The 24,173-nt window shown below is 35.0% G+C and overlaps 1 protein-coding gene across 3 annotated transcripts in view; it reads right to left on the reverse strand.

Moving 5' to 3' along the window:
* MAN2A1 (mannosidase alpha class 2A member 1) overlaps positions 1 to 24,173 on the reverse strand; it is a 108,632-nt gene that overhangs the window by 17,440 nt on the left and 67,019 nt on the right. For all 3 annotated transcript variants that reach the window (XM_057367518.1, XM_057367517.1, XM_057367519.1), the window contains exons 13-19: positions 17,999 to 18,164; positions 15,982 to 16,212; positions 15,764 to 15,886; positions 8,570 to 8,684; positions 4,989 to 5,122; positions 3,803 to 3,944; positions 801 to 934 (exon numbers count right to left, since the gene is read on the reverse strand). In XM_057367518.1, coding sequence (XP_057223501.1) covers positions 801 to 934; positions 3,803 to 3,944; positions 4,989 to 5,122; positions 8,570 to 8,684; positions 15,764 to 15,886; positions 15,982 to 16,212; positions 17,999 to 18,164 — 1,045 coding nt within the window. The remainder of the gene's footprint in view (positions 1 to 800; positions 935 to 3,802; positions 3,945 to 4,988; positions 5,123 to 8,569; positions 8,685 to 15,763; positions 15,887 to 15,981; positions 16,213 to 17,998; positions 18,165 to 24,173) is intronic.

Raw genomic sequence — 24,173 nt, forward strand, 5'->3', positions numbered from 1 at the left:
ACCAGAATTAATTCAAATTTATCTGCATATTTATTAGCAGCTTGGTATACAATCTCTCATGTTTAGCTATACAACGATTTTAAAATATACGCACTGCTGTCATGTTTCTACTGCCTCAGTATGAAGATGTACTTCTTATTTTGTCCTTTTCAATAATGATCAGARAAGAAATAATGAAAAAAATACAAAGAACTGAAAGAAAATTGAGGCTATTCAAAAGACTGAGGTACAAAAATGAAAACTGAGAGGGTATGTGCAAGTTTAAAAATACTTTAAAAAATGGTTTCAACTTTCCTAGAATCATAATGATTTCAAAAGGATTTTCTGTTTGGCATCTAAATATTTCCACTTAAATTTTATTTCCTAAGGAAATTATATTTCTAGGAGGTTTTCTCTTTCTATCCATTCAACTGAAATAATTCGTCAATTTTTGTTTAAACTCAGTTAACATTGCTAGGAAGCAGAACACAGATTAATTAGCAGCTTTTTAAAGCTTGTTCAATAAAAAAGTAATTTGAAAAAAAAACRGACTTCCACAATGGTACCCCACTCATAAGTTGAAGTGTGAGTGAGGAAGTGGATACTGCAGGAGCTGGGTGAGGAATAGTGAAAGAAGAAGTCTTTAAATCAGAATATGCAAGCAAGAGGACAAAACTCCCTTGGAAGCTACATTTCTTTTGCTCTACATCTCATGGAGTAATTTCTTTACTGAGTTCTTTGCTGTTGCAACAAAAATAAATATTTACATCTAAAAAAACAAAAAAAAAAAAAAAAAAAAAAATCCAGACAGTGAATCCTACCACATCTGATCCATGTCTTTTTTCCAACAGCAGTCGGAAGACATTAGCTGTAATCTTGTTATCCTGAACACCTTGTCCAAGGCCACGGTTGTCATCCTGCATAAGTCGACGATCCATGATCACTTCCAGCTGCCCTGAAAGAGCAACACAAGGACTATACTAGCAATAAGAATATGTAAAGGTTCAATTACACATTAAAAAAGCCTGCTCTACAATATAACTTAGATTAAGAAATCATAATATTTCTCTTGAGTTCAGAAAAGTAAGGGCAAATCAATATTGTTAGGACTGATTATGAAAACAGTAAATACCACTGGACTTTGGCTGTTGATAACTTTCCAAAAAAGGTTCCAAGCCTTTCAGTAGAATATCCAGCAATTTTTAATTTCAGAGTCTAAATAAAAGTTTTATCTGAAAAGCTATTACTGTTAACTACTATTTGCAGCAAGGATACTTGGCAGTCAAATACCCAAGATGAGAATGAGCCCCAAGTAGATGCAGCTGTATGGAGAGACCTTCTGTAGAGGAGCTGTCTTCACCTTGTTCTCCATGCTTTTGTTTCACATTTGAAGGCAGAAGGAAAAATAGGTAGTAAACAGGAGTACATAAATACTCACAATCACTTCTTGTACAGGTAATTTCACTCGTGGGAGTAGAAAAGAACTTTGCACTAGATAAGCACTGAGCATGAAGTTCTGAGTTCATACTGGACTTCAGCATGCCCTTTTGAAAAAGCTCTTTAAGCATGTTGTTAAATCATAAATAGCCTTATGGTCAATGAAGTTCACATTTTTTTCTAGTATCTATCTCCAGAGGAAAACCAGATTGGGACTGTAATTGAGGTTGTTACGGTTTTTGCACACTGAATATTTAAACAAAGTRTACTTGTTTCCTAAATAAAACTGCAAGACTGAAAACTGGTATCCTGAAATTCAGAATTTAAACTTCTAGAAAACGCTGCTTAGTAAGGCAGTCTTTTATTATACCTCAATGTTTGACAAACACCCAATTTACTTAAATACTCATTCTTCCCCTCCCTCAGGTAAAAACAGATTTTGTTTATCCAGGACAGAATTTAGGTGGCAATGAGTGAGAAAAAACCTGCGGTTTTGAACTAAGGTACTGTTGATGTAACTTTCAGATAGTGGGTTATGCCTTGAGATACACCTGTGTCTCAGACACAGGCACTCAGCTAATGACAGTTGTTTGCCTAAACTGTAATGTTTTTGAATTTTCTTCCATGATCCTCCTGAAGGGCCTTCAGAAAAACTGTCATGAAGCATATGATACTCAGCAACCACTGAACCTTCAGCTTAATTTCTGTTCTTTCTTGAGGAATCCAACATGCCTCCAGAAAAAGGAGTAATTTTATTAAATATTACTTAATGATAACAAATCAGATTAATTCATACCTCTTTTTTTTAGTGGGCAGAGAGGGAATATTTGATGTTGGCATATCTTGAGTGATGTAACAGTTTGTCAAAGAGTGGCACAGTCAAGAAATCAATGTCATGTCAGGGATATGTGTGTTGCTCTTTTATTTAACTGGAGTATGTGAAAAGACCCTAATGTCATCTGACAGAGCTGAAACAAGTGCTCACAGGAAGTCAGCTTCTCCTTGATGCTTAACTGTAAAATGTCCAACAGTGCTTGCCTTAACTTTCCTGATTTGATGGCAGAGAGGGGGTGTCTGTGGATTTAGATGGTGTATTATTCAGAACACAGAGACAAAGATTGTTAAAGAACAAGTACAGACATTATTATCCGGTAATGAAGCATCTAATCAGTCTCCTATTTAATGAGGGCACACCAACTTTGGTGGTATCAGGGTCATTCACAAGATCAGGCCAATAGGAATTTGGTTTCCAGCAAGAGGAGACATAAAAAATTGGTTTCGGTCTTGCTTATGATGGATTTGGAATTGAGGTCTGGTATTTTCCACTGTGGTTTTATTACAGCATCACTGTATAGATCAACATTAATGCCTTGCCCTAAAATGAATTATGTTTGCTAATACTGCCACCAAACCAGCAAGGTATTCACCTTTTGTCAGAACAGAGTATTTATGACATTTTTCTTAAACAAGGAAGTAGGTTTTGGTGCAGTTTCTGATGGACTTTTCTGGGTATTMATTCCATTGTCTTTCAAAACCATATAAATTCAAACTGACAATATATATATTACAGCAAGGAATTATACATCTTMACTTGAGAAGGATATACTTTATTTTGCCTGCTAACTCTAGCTTTATTAGAATACTTCCTCTGTTCTGATAGACTGAATAACTGTGCTCTGCTTCCAGTCCTCCAGGTCATTCATCATATACCCTCTTCTGCTCCGAGGAGAAAGACTGTGTCTCTTTTGGAATTCTTAATATGAATTGATTTTTCTTGTCAACATATTCATCAGCTCTGTCAAAGTACTCCATTAAATTTGTGAGGTATGATTTTGCTTCAGAGGTATGTTCACTCTTACCCAGGGTCATATTTATCCTTTATTTCACTAAAACTAATCTTCAAAAAGGCTGCTGTTGTTTTTCCTTGGCAGAGGAGTTAGGCTATCCTGAGTATACCCAAAGACTAGTGCTGTCCAYGCTAAAGCAAACAAACAGAACAAAAAACATGATCAACATCCTTCTTAAGTCCTCTGCTACTAGGGTAGTATACAAAAGAAATAATAATATCCTTTAGCTCAGCTATTTCATCCCTGAGTTCCACCGGAGTTCTTGGGTGGAAAATACTTGGTTCTGAAAATTTTTCTCTTTTTTGCAAACTTTTTCCTCTGCTTCTAGTTTGAGAGAGATCTTTCACTGAAGATGRCAGGAACTCATGGGGCAACAACCTCTTCATCCTCTGTCAGGGACATATTCTAAAACTTGTCAGAGTTGGAGAAGCATATTTCCTCTCTTCAAATGCTTGTAGGTAAGTATGTTAATCTCTGAATGAGTTATTTAGAAAATCATGAAGGAGAGGCCTTTATCATATCTACCATCTTATATTTACCATTTTTCAAGCTTGCAACACCTAGAGACTGAGCTGAATGAAGTGTTAAACGAACGCCAACATCTTGGATATAAGCCATGGTAGTCATAGGATAGATATTTGCTTGAATAGGCAACTTGCTCATTGTCAGTCTGGGCTGGATCTGCAATATGAACACAAACTTCAATAAAATACATTCTTTTTATGCAATTAAATTTCAAAGACATTTTCAGACATTTGTCCCATGTGCTTTGGAAGAACAACCATCACGAAAGCATTCACTCAACATATTATTTAGATTTTTGCAGACTTGTAGCTAAAATTACCACTTTGAAAATGGTAATTCCAATGTACTTTTAGATCAAAGAATATTAAAAAAAAGGTGAAAGTTTCATCAAGGTAACCTACAGAAAGGAAACCTACAAAAAGGAATAATCACAGTTATAAAGTAAGAGAAGAATATTTCTCCTCTAGAGAGCAATCGGTGAATAGATTTAGGTAGCAGAAAAGGGATTGTAGGTTTATAATGAAAACTTATTGAGGTGCCGTTGGTATTCTTGAATGGTACATAGCAAATGAGTAGTAGTATTAAAATTATTTTAATAAATAATTCACTGTCTCCAGCAAAACACATTACTATACAGCACCAGGAGTCAGGGGTCTCCCCATATTCCTACAACCATTTTTAGCAAGACAGGAAGGTAAGGAAAAAACATTTTTCTCTTTTTGTGTATTGCACAGTTCAATTTAAGACAATAATCTCGCTGTTTCCTCAAACGCATCAACAGAAAAAGCRTAATACATCCCTTATTTCCAACACAGCAGCAAGCAGCTGCTCACTAGGTCTGGTTCTTATGTACACTTATCACTGTGTTATCCAAAGGGCTCTAACTAAACAAACAAAGCAGAGGGAAGGAAGGCATGAAGATATACAAGAAACTACATGGTGACTTGCCATAATTTGCTGTATTATAATTCTCATGTTAAAAAGGATATAAAGAAATATTCAGAAAACTCTTTAAAAGCAAACATTTACTTCTTCATCCAGTCAACATCAAATTTTGTAACAGACACATTTTTAAAAAGCATTTCTCCTTTCACATGATTAGTGCAGTTTAACATCAGAGTTTGTTTAATAGAAGCTCTTTACATTTAGACAGTCAAAACCTGACATCCTAAGCTTTTATAATTGAAAGACAGCAATTACCTGATATCCATTAAGGTCACTATAGAATCTCTTTTGACTGTTTATGTCAGATGAAATTCTCATTGCAAGTTCACGGTTATATTCTCCTCTAATGTCCACAATATTGGAAACTTCAAGAGACTGTCCTTCCAAACCTACATGAAAAAGATGCATTTAAAATCTCTAAAAGTGACTGCCACATACATAAGAATGACTGTGCTCCCAGAACAGCAATCTAGTTTTGCACTGCTAGTTTTTGTTTTCTGCTGTATCTAACCAGATATCAGAAGACAGTTCAGTTATGTAACAGATGATAGAGCAGTATTTCTAACTTGGTACAAATTGAACAGACAGTCTGAAAGAGAGCATTGGAGGGCCACAGAAGCAATGAATGGTGAGAACCAAAGTGGGTTCCAGTAAATCAGTAGGAAACAGCACACGACTGAATGCTGACCTGATCATTCACTTTTTCCCTTCACTGCTAAGCAGTTGTCACCATTCCCAGACAAGAATGAAGTTATCAGCTTCTTGATAGAACTGTTYAACAGAGCAGGAAACTGTGAGCAGCTGTTTTTACCAACAGAGCAAAAATCTTCTTAAGGACAGTGAATTAAGAAATTTCAACCGATACAACCACAAGAAGGGCACAAAACTTTGTTGGCAGGGAAAAGATTCCTGTTTATTAAAAGAAGGATTAAGTGTCTGAAAATTCAGACRAATTGTCCAGTGAGATTGTTTTTCTACAGTGCCTTCTACTGAAAATTAAATACCTTTAATAATAACCTGACCTTTTCAAACAGTTCAAGACAGTCTGGAATGGAATCATACCATCATTCAGCATCAGCTGTTCTACTCTTTCTGTAGTCTAATGGGACCAATGATTATGAAAAGAATTGCATCAAGCAGAACAGAGATAAGCATTTATTTCCTCATCTATTTCAAAATCTGAATGCCACCTGCACAAGTACAGCAACTGTTAAAATATTAACATCTACCAATGGCTATTTAACTTCAGTGCTAAATGAAAAACATTGGGTTCAGCTAATTACTTCTGTTTTCCCAACCCTAGTCTGGAAAATGTGGACTTTTATGCTCCATTTTTGATGTTCCCAGTCACAGATTTTCCAAATATTTAAAGTGTTGTTTACAAATATTTAAAAGCATGAGTACATTGAAAAAGAATACAGTATTTTAGCTTAGAATTTCAYCATTTTTATACTATAGAACTTGGGGTTATACTAAAATACTATGAAGTTAATAAGGCATGAGAAGCTTCTGACAAAGAGATAAGCAAAATCTTGCTTATAAAAAAAACAGATGCCAGTGGGCAGCAGAAGTTAAAAATCCCTCAGTGGTCAGTTACTGAAGCGAGCTGTCAACCCAGAGTATTCTCTGTTCAAAATGAACAGACTTCTAAAAGCCAAAACTGGTAAAAGCTTTTTTATGTGTTTTTCCAAAATTGCTGCAGAAGAAGTAGGACTTGGAAGTATTATCCAAAGCTGGATTAGCCATGTAATCAGGCTTGCTGCCCCTTGACAAGCAGGTAAGTTATAACAGGAGATCAGGTCCTTGTTTGAAATCAAAATGCATTTATACACATACACGTATTGATTTTTTCCACATGCTTTGTTACTATTCATATCTAGGAAGATTTCAAAATACCTTATTGTAATTGTAGTAATGCTATACAAATAACTTCCTCTACAAAGCCAAGAAAACAGACCCCAGCAAAAGAAGGATGCAAAGCCACCAAGTTGTAAAGTTTGAAAAAGAAAACTTGAAGAACTCAAAATAAAAACACAGCAGAAACCAAACAGGTAATACAAAAATATATATTTTGCATCATTTTTTCTTGTACACAGTACACTCACAAGGAAAGATAAACTTAAGTGTTAGGAATTGGCAAGCAAGTGATTCTCACTGACAGCTCTTTCTGTGGGCTGTGAAAGGGAAAAATACYTCTAGTAGATATTTAGTAGCAAATTAAAGAAAAGGCAGTACTACAGAAAAATTCATTTTAAAATAACAATCTCAGTCTAAAAAGAAAAGAGGTTTGTCAGGCTTTTCCCCTCCCCTTCACTACAATAAGTATCTTCCTCTATACGTTCCCTCCTTGCTGAGAACTTTAATTTACTGAAATTTACATGGAAACTGAACTTCATTTCCACATTCTTGGCAACCTGGTACATCTTCACCTCAAGGCACCTTTTTCATCTAAGCTGATTTTACGTATTTGTCACATAAAACCAAGAAACCAATCTTGAATACATGTTGTGTTTCCTTAAGATYAACAACAAATTACTATGCAAACTCCTGGTTTGTGTTCCTACAGAGTGTGAGCTAATGTTTGATCCAGAATTACCATATCAGCTGGCAAGTGAACTCTGATCAGCTTTTGGCATAGGAATAAACTCCAGCAACTTCAAACTTAAATGTACACTTGTCACAAAAACGAGGCATCTGAATCAATTTAAGTTCTACAGTGAAATACACTAGAATTAAAACAAAATAAAAGAAAACCTAAAAAATCAAACARATGATGTCAATAATAATTTTGAAACTTAAAAAAAAGGAGGAAAAAAGCAAGGAAGACTTGCAAAGTACTTAGAACTTTTTTTATTTGAAGTTGTTTAGGAAAAATCATTAAATATGATAAATAAGATTTTAAAAACATTAAGACAATTTTGACTCCTACAGTAAAATTAATACAAAACAATTGCAAGTTCCTTCAAGTGTTGAAAAATTGAAACAAAAATGCTTCTTTATTTCAGAATAATAGCAGTAAATAAAAGTAATAAATAACTGAAAATGTATGTTTCTTAATTACAGAAAGATACACTTAAGCATGTTAACTCAGGTTTCCATAGGAAAATAATTGCATACAATTGCACCATGATTTTCGCACTCTTTTACATTTTTCAGTGGCTTATTTCATCAAGTTTGGAAGCATACAGGATTTCCAAAATTACTGTTTACTTAGAATTTCCCTGGAAATCAGTAGCTGAACAGTAGAGAAACAAAAACCTGAAAGCCTTATGGAAGAAAACACAAGGCAAGCTGGAGTGTTGTTATGTTCTAAGAGCCAAAAAGTTGGTGCTTGGTGTTGGTGCCTCTCAAAAGGCACAGCCAATTCTGTCACAAGCCCTTCCAAGCAGATGAGGGACATTCAAAGGTCATAAATAACTAAAGCCTACAGTTATGAAGTAAACTAAATTTCTTCCTGATATATACCCTTATATTCTTGGCCATTGTAGGGAAAGTATTATTGCAATTCCATCAGAAATGTGACATTATGAAATAAACTATGATTTTACATTATCTATGGGATTTTTTTTAATGTTTTTCAAACATACGGCTAATTACAGCATTCAGATGACTCAGGAGAGGTATCTCCAACAAATCTGTTTAGCTTAGGTATACCAGCTTAATGACTAGCGTGATACTCAGAGAGGATTCATGATGCTCTGGAGTAAATACAACTTCAGTCTCATTAATCCTGCACTATTGCAGAAGTGCATTTAAACATTAAAAATGCAGGTAGGATCCACGACTGTAGTGATGTACAATAACTGATAAGAGAGACAGAATTTCACAACTCTTACCCTGGACTTTATACAGCCGCACAGTATGTGTCATGTGGTGAAAAAAACAAACAACTTCTGAGAAAATCTTTCCATGAGCAACTCTTATGGTAGGTGGATCTGTAAAAATATAAGGCTACAAAAAGAAAACAAACTCAGTGTAAGTATTTTGGAACTTTTGCATRAATGTAGTGTCAATAAATTGAAGTGCTTAATAAACATTAAAGTTTTATTTATTTTTTTGAACCATTCTAGATCTAAAAAACTGGAGATTAAAAACTTATTCCTAATCTGAAATTCAGCAACTTCTCTTCAGAGTCTTGTTTCAGCTAAAATTAGGTTAAGTCTCATTACATATCTCACAAGTATTTTRTGAAGATTAATGGATACTAGGTCTACAGACAAACATATGCATGTATTGATATTGTATCTGGATTGAGCTTTTTTGCTAGCAAAATTATAACTACTAACCAGTGATTAAACACTTTAGTTTCATAATTTGTGGCAGGTGGTTAAACTACCTCTCTCAGTGGTACACACGGCACAAGAAAAGCCTCCTCTACTCTGCCTTATGGATCAATTTGCATATCCTTTTTCAAGTAGAAGAGAAAGCTTTTTATTCATCAGAAGCAGCAGTGGAGCTCCCTGGAAGAATTGGCAGTGGAGCTCCCCGGAAGATGGGTGGGGCTGGGAATCATTACAAAATGTCAAGAAGGACAGTGGCTTACTACTACTGGATCCCACAGAACAGGACAAATTTTGTATACCCCCAGTCACACCAAAGTGATGAAGAAAATTTTTTTTCCATGTAGTCACAGTATTTAGCACCTTGGCTAGGCAAGCAATGACTTTTTTTTTCAAAAAAAAAAAACCCCAGTTGATCCCAAACTAAACTGTGTGCACCAGATGGAAATAAATGGATGGTTGCAAAGGTGAAAAGGATTTAAATATTGAGATACTGCAAGCCAAAAATGAAAATACAGCACAAACAACTCCTTCAGTAGGGGAACAGCTGTAAATAAGGACTTCACTCCAAAAACCCCATGCCAGATGCTTGAACAACACATTGTTCAGAGGAATCTAGGCAGACAGCTCTCAGAGGGTTGCTGTCTTCCTTCTGGAAGGAAGAAGCGTGGTCTTTCTTAACGCAAAGAAAACAAAGCTCAAATCTTGAGGAAGAGCAGAGATCAAGCTGAATATAGAGAAAACATACTAGAGAAGAACAAATACAGGTAAATATAATCCTTTGAGCATGTAACTACATCTATACTTACAGGGAAGACTTCAAGAAGTATTGTATAAAAGTAAAAGCTAGAGAGCTTGAAAGAGACTTTCAAGTGCTAAAAGCCTCTTCTATTCACATCCTTATTCTTAGAGCTCCAGGCAGAATACTGTGTAATAAAAACTCTACCAGAGCTCCAAGGTGCAACTCTGTACTTACCAACCACAGGAATACTTTGTACAAGAATTTGGAAGAGAAATCACAGTTACTTACTGATTTAAGGAGACAGGTTTTTTTTTCCTACAGAAATTTTATCCAGTTAATCAATACAAAAGCCCAAAAGAATGTTTTGGACTTCTTGATAGTCATGAAAAAATGAGAGAATACTTSCATAGGGTCTCATCAATACGACAGACAAACGTTATCTATTACGCAAAATCCATTTGCTAGGTGAGAAGCACAGCAATAACATGGTATTCAGAGGGCACATAAGGCAGATGAACCAGTATGATGAGAAAAAAACAAATCTGAAGACCAGATCTCAGGTCAGGGCCTTTTATTTCCATGAAATACTGACGAGATTTGTAACTGTAGACTGAATTTTCCCCTGTTGGCAGAAGAGACTGGTATTTGCTTTTCTATCACACATAGGCAGAGAAGACAAACTCATTTAATCTGTGACTACATGGCTTCTAGAAATTAAAACTCCCTCAGAGGAACTGGATTTCTGACCAAGAGGTGGAATAACCAAACCCTTCAAAATACTCCCTGCAGGGTACAGCAACAAGAAAATACTCGAGTTAGCAAAGACAGACTGAAACAGCACCTAAAGGAACTCTMCGAAAATGAATTGAGAAACCTGAGGTCATCAGGACAAACCAATGACTTGTGACCTAGGAGAATGTTACACAGAAGGCAGACTGCCAACTATATTCTCTTATCAAAGTAGCACTAACCTAAAGAGTATTTTTGTAAGAGTATTTTTTGCAGGACTTTCAGTGGAACTAGTCAGCAAAATGGACATAAGCTGGATGAGTGACACAGGAATGCAATATGTTGTGCATTTATTAGAAAGAAAAGTACTCGAAGTAATTAAAAAAAAATTAAAAACACTTGAGGGAACTCTTTTCCATTGAGTTATTTAGCACAAAACATTAGGGTGCTATTGAAAATTTAAATCAAAATACACAGAAAGCTGAAATGAGACAGGCATACCGGCTCTCAGACTCTAGGATATTGCCCCACATATTAAGTTCACATACCTGAGCCTCCTGGCTGCACAAGTAGCCAAAACTGATGCTTGATGATTTTTGATTTTCCTTTTTATGCTTGCTGTACCCTCTATGCATCCCCCTGTACCCCTTAGCCCACATGCTTGTAATTCCTGGAGTCTGATATTCCAGCTTAATTTTGGTCTCTCTGCCCAGCAGAATTCCTAACACCCTGAGGAAGGAGTCAGYGTGCCCTGTGCTATCTTAAACCCGAGACTCCAGCCTTGRGTGAAGCCTTCTCTYTGGAACRTCTTGTGTAAACTGGGCTCTGGCCTTATTCTGGGGGGGCATTCATTAGAATAGGGGGACATTACTGCATTTGTTAARTTTCWTATTGGGGAATCCTAGATAGATATGCCAGTTCCTGAAATCTATAAAACTTGTATCCGTGCTATACACGGGGGTGCATTCTGCCATCAAGTTGTGCACCTGGGATCCCAAATACCAAGTAAAACCCTTTTTATCCCCTTAACCATGTCTGTGTCATTATAAAAAACTGGCCATTTGAGGCAACAAAACATTCCTCTTCTGAAYGTCAAGCACCACACAGACTATTCTGAATTATACAGAAAGATGGGCTGATGGGAAAGGAATTATCATTTTGCAGATACTGCCTGAAACTAATCAATTTTTAAAAAGTAATAATTTGCAATTTTGCTTGCCCATGCATTGAGTTCACAAGCCTCCAATTCAGACACAGTTCTAGGAAAGGCACAAATGAGGAAGGTGGCTTACAAAGACAGATGCTCTCATGTAGTTTTGGGGATCAGACAAGTTCTCAAAGATGACTGATGTTCCCTCATTGTGGAGCAAGCAGGAAAAATGAAGTAAAAATATGGTAGTAATAGAACAGGGAAGCCTTTTAATTCATATCTAGTGCTTACAAAAGCACTAATCTTAGAAAGTGATTTGTTGACAATTACCAGGAGAAATACCAGGATTTCAGAACCTATAAAAAGATTAATTGCCCAGCCTTGTCTCACCAGAATAATTTCAATCAACCAGGCTTTTAAGCAGGAAAGTATCTTTATGCATTGAATGTGCAATTATTCTAGTATCATTGTAAAGATCCCTGGTGAGATGCACAGGCCTGTGAAATTATCCTGGTCCAGGATCTGAAATACAAAGGTACTTTTGATGTGGAAATCTAAAGCAATGTGGAAAGAACAAACAATGATAGAGCTATTTGCAAAACTGATTTGACAAGTCCTGGTCTCAATTCAGTGTTAAGTCTGTTTTGAAAACAAGCATGGACTAAAGGACCTTCCAGCATGAAGAAATGTGTGTTTACTCACACCTTTAATTAGSAATAAAAATATTTTGGTCTTCTATCCAGTGATTAATCTCAAGACTYAACTTTCTAAAAAGGTAAAATAAAAAGCTGCTGTAATATCTGTTCTCCTTAGCTCCACTGGAATGAATTACAATTGTACAAGATCCAGCAGTGTGCTGAGGCAGCTTTTGTTGAGCCTGGAAATCAGTATTTCTCAGAAACAGGACAACAGAACTATGGGTCAAAAAGTTCAGAAATAATTTTTCTATACTCACTTCAAGAGAAATAGAACACCCTCCTTTGGAAAGAAAGTGGGCAGGAGGGCTGGGGAAAAGCTAGCTGGAAATTTTAAAGGAGAATACTTGGAGCAAAATAATATCTCGTGGATCCCTAGGATAAATTAAAATACTTAACATCAAAACAGATGCTAAAGGGTGGAAGYAACTAGAAATACACCTTCACCAAAAGATTTACTGGCTTGTATAGAAGATCACATGGCATGTTGCAGCCTGGAGGCACAAAGCATGGACAATAAGCCTCTCCCCTTGTAGTCAAGTAAGGCACTCCAAACCTCTTAATGTGGCCAGGAAACTTCTGGTAGAGCAGCACACTGTTGCTCAGGATGCCAAAAAAACTATGCTCCAGGGAAAGTTTTCCACCACAGATGAAATGCTCTTGATTGGTCTGAGATTTTAAAAAAACCTCAAGATAAAGGCTCCAGGAAAACTTGTTTCTCAATAGCAGATTGCCCCRTATTTGGCGAAGTTTGAGATTAGACTGGCTAATATAATGTATTTTAGCTCTAGCATTAGAGATCTTGCAGATCTTATATATTCTGTTAGTACATAAGTACTTATGGGAACTAGTATATACACAGAATAACAGACCCAGCTGCCTGAGGGAGAATCAAAATTTCCWAGTCTGGGTGTACCGAAAACCATCACTTTGATACCGAAAAAAAAWATTCGTAAAGCAAAAAAAATCAATTACTTACACTGATCCCACGAACACTTAGTGCGTGGAGCTTTGGAAARAATTGCTTTGCTCTATTCCCTGTTGGTAGCAAGCAGAGCTAGAAAGAAGTCACCACGTATTGACTTGTCTTGAACATACAGAAGAAAATAAAGACATTTAACTGTTTCAGAGTTTGAACCCTGCGGGGCTTTTCCCCACAGATCTACAAAAACACGAGTTGGTCATCCTTCACAAAATCACAGGAGATAAAAACATGTTTTCCCTTCTTGAACACTTTTGCTTATGTTTGTTGTGATGCTTAAGGAAATCCTTTCCTTCCAACTGTGGTAACACTATCAATCAACATCGCCATTTAAAAAAAATTAAGATGCTTTTTGCCTGCTGCCTTGCTTTCTGTTTTGATTTTGAAGAAAATACAAAGGCATGCTAGGACTGTCCTATCTCACCAGAGCTGCAGTAACTGCACTAGCCTGTGCTCTGTGCCTCAGTTTTGGACTTTGCAGTGTTGTAGTTTAGTACTATGCTTAGATAGATGATTAAACCAAAGAAAATTAATTTCTGAGTATTGCAGAACTGAAAATAAAGTAACCAAAAGACTTATCAGATGACTAATTAACCAGTTAACAAGGGCAAAAAACCATACAACTGTACTCATAAAAAAGGGAAATAATCCAACACAAAAAGCAATTATTCTTTGCAAGTTTTCCTGTAATACATAAGCGAAGGGAGGTAAGGAAAAAAACTAACAAACATCTAGCSAAAAATCAAGGAAACTGCCTGCCATCTATCCTATTGCAAATTAACGCAAGGACTTAGAAAGTTAGTCAATCCATATCACACTAAGAACCCTGAACAGATGGCATTTCTTTTAAGACAGAAAACGTTAGGACAAATTGATTTAGAAACTACTATAGAATTACATTGTTATTCCCAGTGGGACAACTTAATTAGTGCAATTAAAATGCAAGCCAATAAACCTGATGGTGAAGCATAATATTAATGAAGTAGATTTTCAGAAGTATCACAATTTCATTTTTACTGTAAAAAATGTTACAAAAGCTGAACAGCAGCCTTCTAATATTAGCTTCAAATTGAGATATGTGACAGACTTTTTCTGTTTAAACATAACATTTTGCTACCTCAGTTTGTCCAATTATTTAAATAATAATTCAAATTTGTAGTTAGAATTATACAACTGCTAGATTCAGTGATTATTTTTATAGGCAAAGATGAATTTGAATATAAAATGAAATTAGTTGAAGTGTGACCATGCAGGTAATGAAAGGTAAAAATTAAAAACCATGATATCGTTCAGCATTCATAGATAAAAACACAATCAAATGAAGAAATATGAAATTACATATAAAATTAAGAATAAGGGAACCCTGTTCAATGAATCAAACAATTCATTGTAAACAATTATGGGACTTAATACACTAAATGGTTTTAAACTGTCAACCCACAGACCTCATAGGATGTGCTTCTAGGAGAGACTGCTGAAAGAAGAGAAAACTGTTCTGTCCCTTCCAGACTGATTTACATACATAAAAGGGAAAAAAAAAAAAAAAAAAAAAAAAAAAAAAAAGAAGAAAAAAGAAAGCTAACGACCCCTCCCTCTCCCAAAAAAAGATGAATGATTACTCTTGCGTATTTCCTGAGATGGTAAGCATAGAACTCCTAGTTTGCCTTATGCATGCAGCTTAGGTTTTCACAAAAGAAACTCAGAAGAAACATGCTGCCAACTAACTAGCTTCATAAATGTTCATTTCTTTATCTTCTGCCTTCTGAAATATCTAGTTCCAAAAGGAGTATAGTAGAATCCATATGGTAATTAAGTCACTGTAAGAATGCTGCCATTTTCCCAATTTCCAATTTGAAAACTAATAGGAGGATGCTGTTGCTCTCCAATAATTATGCAGCTAAAAATACAGATAACCCTAGAGAGCTAAATCAGAACGGTTCCTTGCTGCACTGTCTTCATATTCACCAAATTGGGACTCAGTATCCTAATTACTATATTAAACTAAATATGCTCATATCAGCTCAAAAAGTAGCTCTGAACCAGAAACAATTCATTCACAATTAAAAAAAAAATCAGAAAAGTAAAGAGGTAAAAATGAATCAGTATGTCCTATACATTTTCACCATAGAAAGTGAAAATTAATTGATTTTGTTGATAATAATTGCTCACATCTCACCAGATCCTGAAATTACAGAATTTCTTGTACGGATGGAATCTTAAGTTTTTTTATGAATCATAAATTTTCTCCACATTTTCACATTTTCAAATTTCTATTGTGTTTTTACTCCAGCGTAGGGTTATGAAGCATGAACTTCAGCCAATCATTTCAATAATTGGCATTTTGTCTAGCCACACAATTTTTATTTCAGTTTTGCAGACACTTCCAGTGTCTATTTGCTGAACACTTCAAGGTACTTCAAGATTAGAATCTCTTTGCAAACAGAAGGTTTACCTTGGCATCACCATCTGGTATGAAGAGATATGCTCCACTTTTATCTCGGTTACTGGTAGTTCCATACCAAGCAAAATCCACCTTCACTTGATGATTTTTACCATCTTCTTTGGTATTTATTTTCTGAAAGGACAGACATTCATGTTAAGTTTCCATAAAGAAGCATAGAAGTTCTCAAAAGAGTAAAATATAGCRTTTTGAAAAAAAATGTAACATACCTCCAGTAATCCAGACATTCCAGAAAACCACAGCTTCATGTAGGCATTTTCTAAGATTATATTATCCACAGAATTCTGCATCCCTTTTATCTTGAAAACTGTGTCTGGATTATCCTGTCTGCTATGCCTTACATATATGTTATAGTCAGCTAAAACTGCTTCTGAATTCTCATCCTCCAGGACCTGGTAAACTGCAATCCCAAGAGGTGGTACATGTGCCACAAAAGAGATCTGTGGGGAACAAATAAGAAACCATTACTACAAATGGCAAAATTTATGTTCAAAGTAACTCCTTTTGCCCAAATAATTTTAGGATGGGTGAGTTTTCCCACAATCTACAAAGAAATATGAAGAATTAACAAACAAAAATATCTGCATCAATAATTTGCTTAGCATCAAGATTACCGTTRCATTAATGCAATTATGATTTTTAATCTTGTTAAGAATTTTAGCTGTGATATGCAGTTCTGAGTATATTTGCTCTTCATTGAAGATGCATATGTACTGCATCAAGTGCACAGATTCTACTTAACACTTAAGTTTGAAATTTAAATTTAAAATACATTAATTTAAATAAATATAAGGTATCTAATTTTTAGTCTCTGGGTTTTTCTAGGAGTAAAAATCTGTGCATAATCTGAGCAGAAGAGTAGTATACTAGGTTCATCTCCAAAGCAATTTGTTTAGAATTTGAGATCCAGATAAGTAATTTTATTTCTTCTTCTTCAGACAATAACAGTACCAATTATTGTGCTGGTTTTGGCTGGGATAGATCTTCATAGTAGCACATATGGTGCTTGGTTTCAGTATGAACCACAGTGATAACCTAAGGATGTCTCAGCTGTGGCTCAGCAGGGCTTATGCAGCATCAGGGCCCCTCCTGCTGCTCCATCAAGGATGGGACTGGGGGTGCACAAGGATTTGGGAAGGGACACAGTTGGAAGGGGACAGCTGAACCCCAACAGACCAAAGGGATATTCCAGACCATATGGCATCATGCTCAGCAATAAAAACCTGGGAAGAAAAAGGAAGAGGGGATGTTTGGGAGTGATGGGGTTTGTCTTCTCAAGTCACTGTTCCATGTGATGGAGCCCTACTCTGCTGGGGATGGCTAAGCACCTGCCCAACCTTGGGATACTGTGAATGAATCCCTTGTTTTGCTTTATTTGAGTGCAGTTTCAGCTTTATCCATGAGCTTTCTGACCATTACCCATCCAACTATATTCTCAACCCCACTGAGTCAGTGAGCAAGCAGTATGGGGCTGAGCTACTTAACAGGTTTTACCCACAATAATAACCCCTTTGGAACACAACCAGAGAGACAGCTATTGAATTATATTCACAGAAATACTATCCTGAACAAAGTTCCTTTGTCAAAAAGAATCAAATTGTAAACCTGAAARCAATATTATTGCTATTACAGCAATACACTATTACTGTATCATTAAAAATTAAACAAAATAAATTTCTGATGTGTGATGTGATCTTCTATAATGATGTACAACTCAAAAATTCTTGGAAGTTTTGCTTCAAACAAAAAACAAGAGGTGAGCTCAAAGATTTCTATCCAGCTCGAATATTTGGAAGGGAAGAGAACATCTGAATGCAAATGCTAAAGTCATTCCACTTACAAGACTTTCCAGCTGGAGTGCCTGAGAACATACCGACTGTATGACTACGTGTACAGACTATCCCTTGAAGGAAGAAGCAGCTTGAGAAAGTTAGGGCAAAAGACATGCATCCAGTATTTTCATTTCATGCATATGAAATGGATCCTTTAAATGTAATAAATGATATCACAAATGTTTAACAGTTTAAGAAACATTACTGCTAAACATGTCGATTTATTTCATTTGTTCAGGCTCTTTTTTACTTGGAATGACTGAATTAATAGCCTTGTCTGCAGAAGAAAAAACCGCCAACATATGAAATATGCTTTCAATTTTCTTCAACTATGAAGTTACAGTATCTGTCAGAAACATATTYTAATGCTTTTTATTTAAAGTAGAGTAAGTACCTGATAAGCTTCACGTGATACTGTAGTTGCTCCATCCCAAACAGCACTAATCTGGACAGTAAGAGGTTTTCCCAAAGGAGACAACACTTTAACTTTGGGTGAATTCACAGTGACTGAAACCACTGAAAATCGCTCTTGTTCCGTAGGATTGTGTACCAAAAGGTATCTGAAAAAAAAAAAMCMMCATATTTACTAAATTATCTTTGGGGAACTAAGATTCTTCCTTCAGGTTTAATGTCACTGYACATAAATTTTACATGCAGAGGATTAAAACAGCATTAGAACAACAGGTACATACCACAACAAATAAATATACAAAACATAACCAGGAAACAATGGATATTTAACATCAATTCTTTGCAGATCTTCTTTTCTTAATGCTATTCTTTCTCCAAGAAATATTGAAAATTCCTAACAAAAAATACATCTATTTCCCATCTTAACTGATGAAGAATTGTTATTAATGGTTGCAAGCACAATCAAGATACTTAAGGGCATTTTAAATATATTTTTCAGACTGAACTGTGAAATTCTCACCCACAATATTTTTTCTTAACAGTTTAGAAAAAATGAATGAACAAAACTGGTTGTACATAGATATATGTATAGATGCATATATATGTGATACATATTCACTAAAGGAACTAGTTTCTCCTATAAAGGAAAGTACAAAATTGTTTAAATTATAATTTAACAACATTCATTATAGTAACTTTGCATATCTTCTTAATACATACAGAATAACTATTTTTATGTAGTCTTATGCCTTTTGTTCCATTTGAACACAGATTATGTTATTAACCAAAAGAATCAGTCCTGAGATAAACAGACTGACTTTATTAGCCAACATAATTTTTATTATGACAGGTTCATGTATAAAAAGGTATAGAACAAAATTATACTAGAAAATTTGTGGCTCATGCACCTGTAGGACTGCCACTGTACTTCACKTCTTTTCACTGACAAGCTCAAAGAAAGCAGCTGTTTACAGCTGTTCCCTGAAGTTTCCCTCCTTTAAAAGAAGTAGTTTACAATAAAAATCACCCCTGCCAAAATTCCTGATATCTTCTTRACTATATACAGCAGAACCAATATTCTATCTCCAACCTCCTTAACCCTCCCCWCTGTAAAGTGGTTAGCTTCTTCATGGGATCTGATCTTTCACCAGTTTCCATGAGATCTATTTCTTACTTATGAAATCACTCCTCCAGCATTTCTTCCAAGCAGATTCTCTTTGTTCTCTGCTCTCTGTTTTCAATGTAGATTCCTCATGGTTGTCTATGGTTTTCTTTCTTTTGCTTTCACATCTTAAGCCTCAAATTCAATTGACAGATCAAACCACTTCACTTGGAATTGTCTCCATCCAGCCAACCTACAAATCTCATTCAGAATCCTAACCAGGCCACCATTTCCCCTTTATCTTTTCACTGGCTTCCTTTTCTTTGCCTGCATCAAACTTAGCTGGTAAATTTCTCAGCACTCCACTGCAAACCCCTATTACCTCACAATCAGAAGGAAATGAAAGGTCAACTCAAACTTCTTATTAATTGAATAAACAAAATCAAAGGCTTTATTAGCTCTTTTTTTGGATCAAGAATTTTTGAATTATTTACCATATATAAAATGAGCTTCTCGTAAAAATTATTTTCTTTTCAACTCAAATTCCTGTGCTGAAGTATTGTTTAAACCATGACTTCTATGCATACCAATGATTTTCAATGTGTGTGTGTGAGAGATTACAACCAGAAATGCTTTGGGATCCTGTCTTTTCCCTTTTTCTTGCTGAAGACTCCTAGATTACTAGATAATTACTAGACAATGTAACAGTTAACCATATTCTGGGTCAGCTTTTGGAGTCTTTAAGAACTTGAGCAACATTTTCTGAGAACCTCCTCTGGACATGGGTAAGTCATTTTATACTTCTGCTTATCTGGAAGTCTTCYTTTGGGTAAGACTTTAAATTGAATATTTTGGTTAATGTTAATAGGGGGTTTTGTTGGCTTGTTGCCCTTTTTTAAAAAAATAACATTTGTGGAATCAAAACTTAACTAAACCAACCCTGATTTCAGTCTTGACCATTACAAAATAGGAAGAGAAAAGAAATAAAATTATTAAAATACCTTTTTAARAGCTCCTCATGTACCGGGAAAAAAGAGTGTAAGAACTGTCAGAAACAATATGGATTAAGAGGTGATTGAACACCAAAGCTCAAAATAAATCCCTATTCTCATCCATCAATACAGATTACATCTTTTTCCTTTATTCTTTTTATACATTGAATTTCTCAATTCTTATAACTCTAAGTAAAAGGAGAGCTTATGAATATAATATTTTTTCAGTAATGCTACACATCCTCATTATATTTAAATTATCTSCCAAGCAAAGACCACATTAGTGCAAAAAATATTTCCAGGAACTTGTTCACCTTCCCAGAGATCTAAATATATTTACAACTTTAATTAGTCTCATGACAAATTTACCCATAACAAAAGACCTTAGGAACTGTAGTAGTATTATTATTTCATCAGGCTACTTCTAAAAATTTGTATTTGGATTAAATAAACCCCTTGTACCAAAATATATACAGTTTATAACTTCTTGAATAAATGTATTTTAAGTTCATTATGTGTCATGTAGAGAATCAGATAGTCAGTAGAAGCTAGCAAGGACAGGGCAGATTTTCAGCACCTGAAATACAGGAATTTTGACTAGAAGCTAATATTTTGGTTTGACATACTATTTCAGGAGGACAGTAGTATTTATACAAAGTAGGATGTCATTCTTGTGCATATACAAAAGCACTAATTTAATTAAATCATATTACTTGTGAAGTACCATTCAACTCCCACCATTAAATAACATCGTACTATAAAAATGGCAGATTATATTTGAAAAAAAGAAGAGCTACACCTCACTTAAGCTGCACGTTCGTTGCAAAGAATGTTATGCACAACAGTACAACTGCATACGCACCGTGGTTGCACACAGAAGAGCATCTTGATAATATGGAAAGTTTTTCTATCCCTTATTTTCGGGCAAAAACATAAATACTAACATCTTTTCAGAAGCAGCAAGCAAATATTTTCTTTTCATTATTTGGATCACTGGTACTTGGCAATAACACCAACAAAACCATTAAAGTTTGCACCTTTCATCCAGTTAAAGAGTGGAGGGTTTTAAGGCTTACTGGTAAAGTTCATATGAAAAGTTTTATCTGAAATATTTTGTTTTAGAACCGCAATTACGGTCAAGTGCCAGCTACAAATTCATTTACTCAAGAAATCTAAGAATTCTGAAACTATGCTGTATTGATACAAAAACCATGACTAAACTACTCACATGGAGATCATGTATTTCACCTCAGCACTGGGAGTAGGAGTTAATTGCTCTCAGCCCATCAAAAAATTACTGCAGATTTGAGGTCTTAATCCTAAATTGRATGCATCATTAATATTTGCCATTTAAGAAAAGCAAATCCTGAAACCTGCTTTTCAGACACTTGGAAAGATAGACCCTGAATTCTTTTACCGCATACATTTTTGGGTCTATGAAACTCCAAACAGGTATATTTTAGTTATACAAGCATGACCACTTTCCCCAGATAATCCACCATTCATAACATTAATAAAGCATATTAATTGCATATATTCAAGCATCAAAGAATATTTTGACTAGTCTTTTAAGTAGTACAGATTTAACTTGTTGTGGAACATTTTCAGCAAGAGCTGGAAACATCACCCCCACCATTCTTACTTCAAACACTTTCATTATTCAATTAGGAAAACATGTAAATTGCAGTAGCTTTATTTAAAGACAAAAATACGAATAAAGATGATTTAGATCTCTAACAACTTTAATCTTYGCCTCCTAAAAGAATATTATTTCTGAAATACAAGAGTGTCAGTATTTCAAAGGATCATTGTTGTCTATTTCTCTGACATGCATAAACATACGAGCAAATATGTTGAAACACACATTTRCTAGTAACACCTATGACATAATTATCATAATTACTCTTTCTTTTAAAGTTCATTCATCTGTCCTTCACAAGGGATGCATTCAACTAAAATGAGAAACCACAACTCACTACTAGTAAGTCTCACAGCATCATCAATGGCGGAGGCTTACTCAAAGAACACCTTTTCATGACACTTGGATTCACAGTTCAAGACAACAATTTTCATTACCAATGAAAATTTTCATTACCATTCAATTATCCAAATACACTTGGAGAACCAATTCTTTGAGGAATTCGAGTTACTCAGACTGATCAATTTTATTAAAATATCTCCACCAAACCTTCTGAGACAGATTGGAGCATTTCCCAATATAAATAGCTTCATCAGAGTCAGTTCTCTGGACCCATATGCACAATTTTCATGCAAACTTACACAAACAAGACCTTCCAAGCTGATTCGTTTATTTCACTCTTCTATAGAGACTAAGCTAAAAACYGCCTAAGTGATGAAAAAAAATGCAACAAATACACTAAAAACTGAGAAATTATACAAGCCACAAAGCCAAATTATATACTATATCACTGGTGTTCCATTGAAGAAYGAAAGAGAACAAACATAAGCACAAAAGTTCTGAAAACATTAAGGAAGGAGTAATGAAAACAGACTAAAATGCTTTAAGTTATAGAGAAAAGTAATTCAACCTGTGTTAAAAGTCACCAGAAAGACATGTAGGTTAGTAACTACAATTCAGCTAGAAATGTATTCTTAGTTCTTGACTGTTGATGGACTTCGATAGGCTAAGACTTAAAAATTGCAAACAAAACWGAAAAAAAATCTAAACAATCAAAACTAAAAAATAAAACACCTCACTGGAGTGATAAAGATGGAATCAAAACTGTTTCACAACTTAAAATTGCTAGAAAAAATTACTTTGAAAGATGTGAGAAGAGTCAGTAGGTAGTAATGTTTAATTACCAAACACTAATGTATAAGAGGTAGAAACAAACTAGGGCTTAATATTTAAACTCCATAAAGTACTGTTTGCCATGGTAGCTTCCAAAAATACTATAAAAAATCTGAACTTTGTGACTTCTGATGTATGCTGGAAGTTTAACAAAAGAAATCAAAATGTCCAAGAAACCCAGAATCCAAAGAAACTGCCATGAGTTGACATTACACAGATCTATGTCTTTGGGGATGGACGAGCATGGAACAGAAAGAACCAAGACTATCTGTTTAAACCAGGTATTTATCTGTGTATTGTGCAAATATGCACAATCTCCCCTGAAGAAAAGACTACCATGATTCTTACATTGAAGCCCAAAACCAAAATCTAGATATATATTTTCCTCTTCTTTTTTTTTTTTTAAATACAGAATAAAACAATAAATAACTTGAGTCCATAAATTACTGTACTGTTATTTTGAAAGCACTGTCCATGCTCTAGAGGGTCATGGGGGAAAACCTGGAATAAAACCTAACCATAACAATTTTTTTTTTCTTTGGAAGGAAAACCCTAGTGAATATTAACTCAAACCAATGGGGAAAAAAAAAAAAAAAAAAAAAAAMCCCSRRRAAAAMMAAAMCMAAAAAAACCTCTTATRTCAAGTTACTTAGCTCTGTCCAAAAATCTTGTGGTTCCTCATGTAAGAGTCAAGGCCTTCTCAGTCAAAAGTATGAAAAACATGACATTTTAAGCACAGGTCCCCCTCATCTATTTTGTATGCTTTTCTGCTATGAATCAGTAAAGATGGCCTATAAAATATAATTACAGAGCCTACAAAATAATAGTTCAGAAAATAAATGCCATATATAGAATCTTCAGGCTATTATTATTCATAGTGCTCCTTTGGTTATACAGAAATTAGATATTTTCCAGTTTCTCAATCCATGTTGTGTTCTTAATATTCCTTTAGGAATAAGACTCATCAAAAGTCAACTGTGCTGGCTCATGACTGTGTCACTCTCCTTGGCAGCAGATTAATGCTTTTTTCCTACAGCTCTTCTATCAGTTACTAAATTGAGTTTCAGAGAACGTATATTTCACAGCATTTCAAGACACTTTTCAGTTSTATTCAAAATTCATTTTGTAAGAAAGCAAAGCAACAGAGAAAGTTTTGGACAAAGTTATTCAAACCTTTAAGCATGAAAATATTGTGACCAATGTCCTGCACTTTCTGAAGATATTCAAGTCTGATTCATTCCCATCTCAAAAA

The sequence above is a fragment of the Malurus melanocephalus genome, unplaced genomic scaffold (assembly GCF_030028575.1).
Source record: "Malurus melanocephalus ecotype Western Australia unplaced genomic scaffold, MMel_1.1 scaffold_80, whole genome shotgun sequence".
NCBI lineage: Eukaryota > Metazoa > Chordata > Aves > Passeriformes > Maluridae > Malurus > Malurus melanocephalus.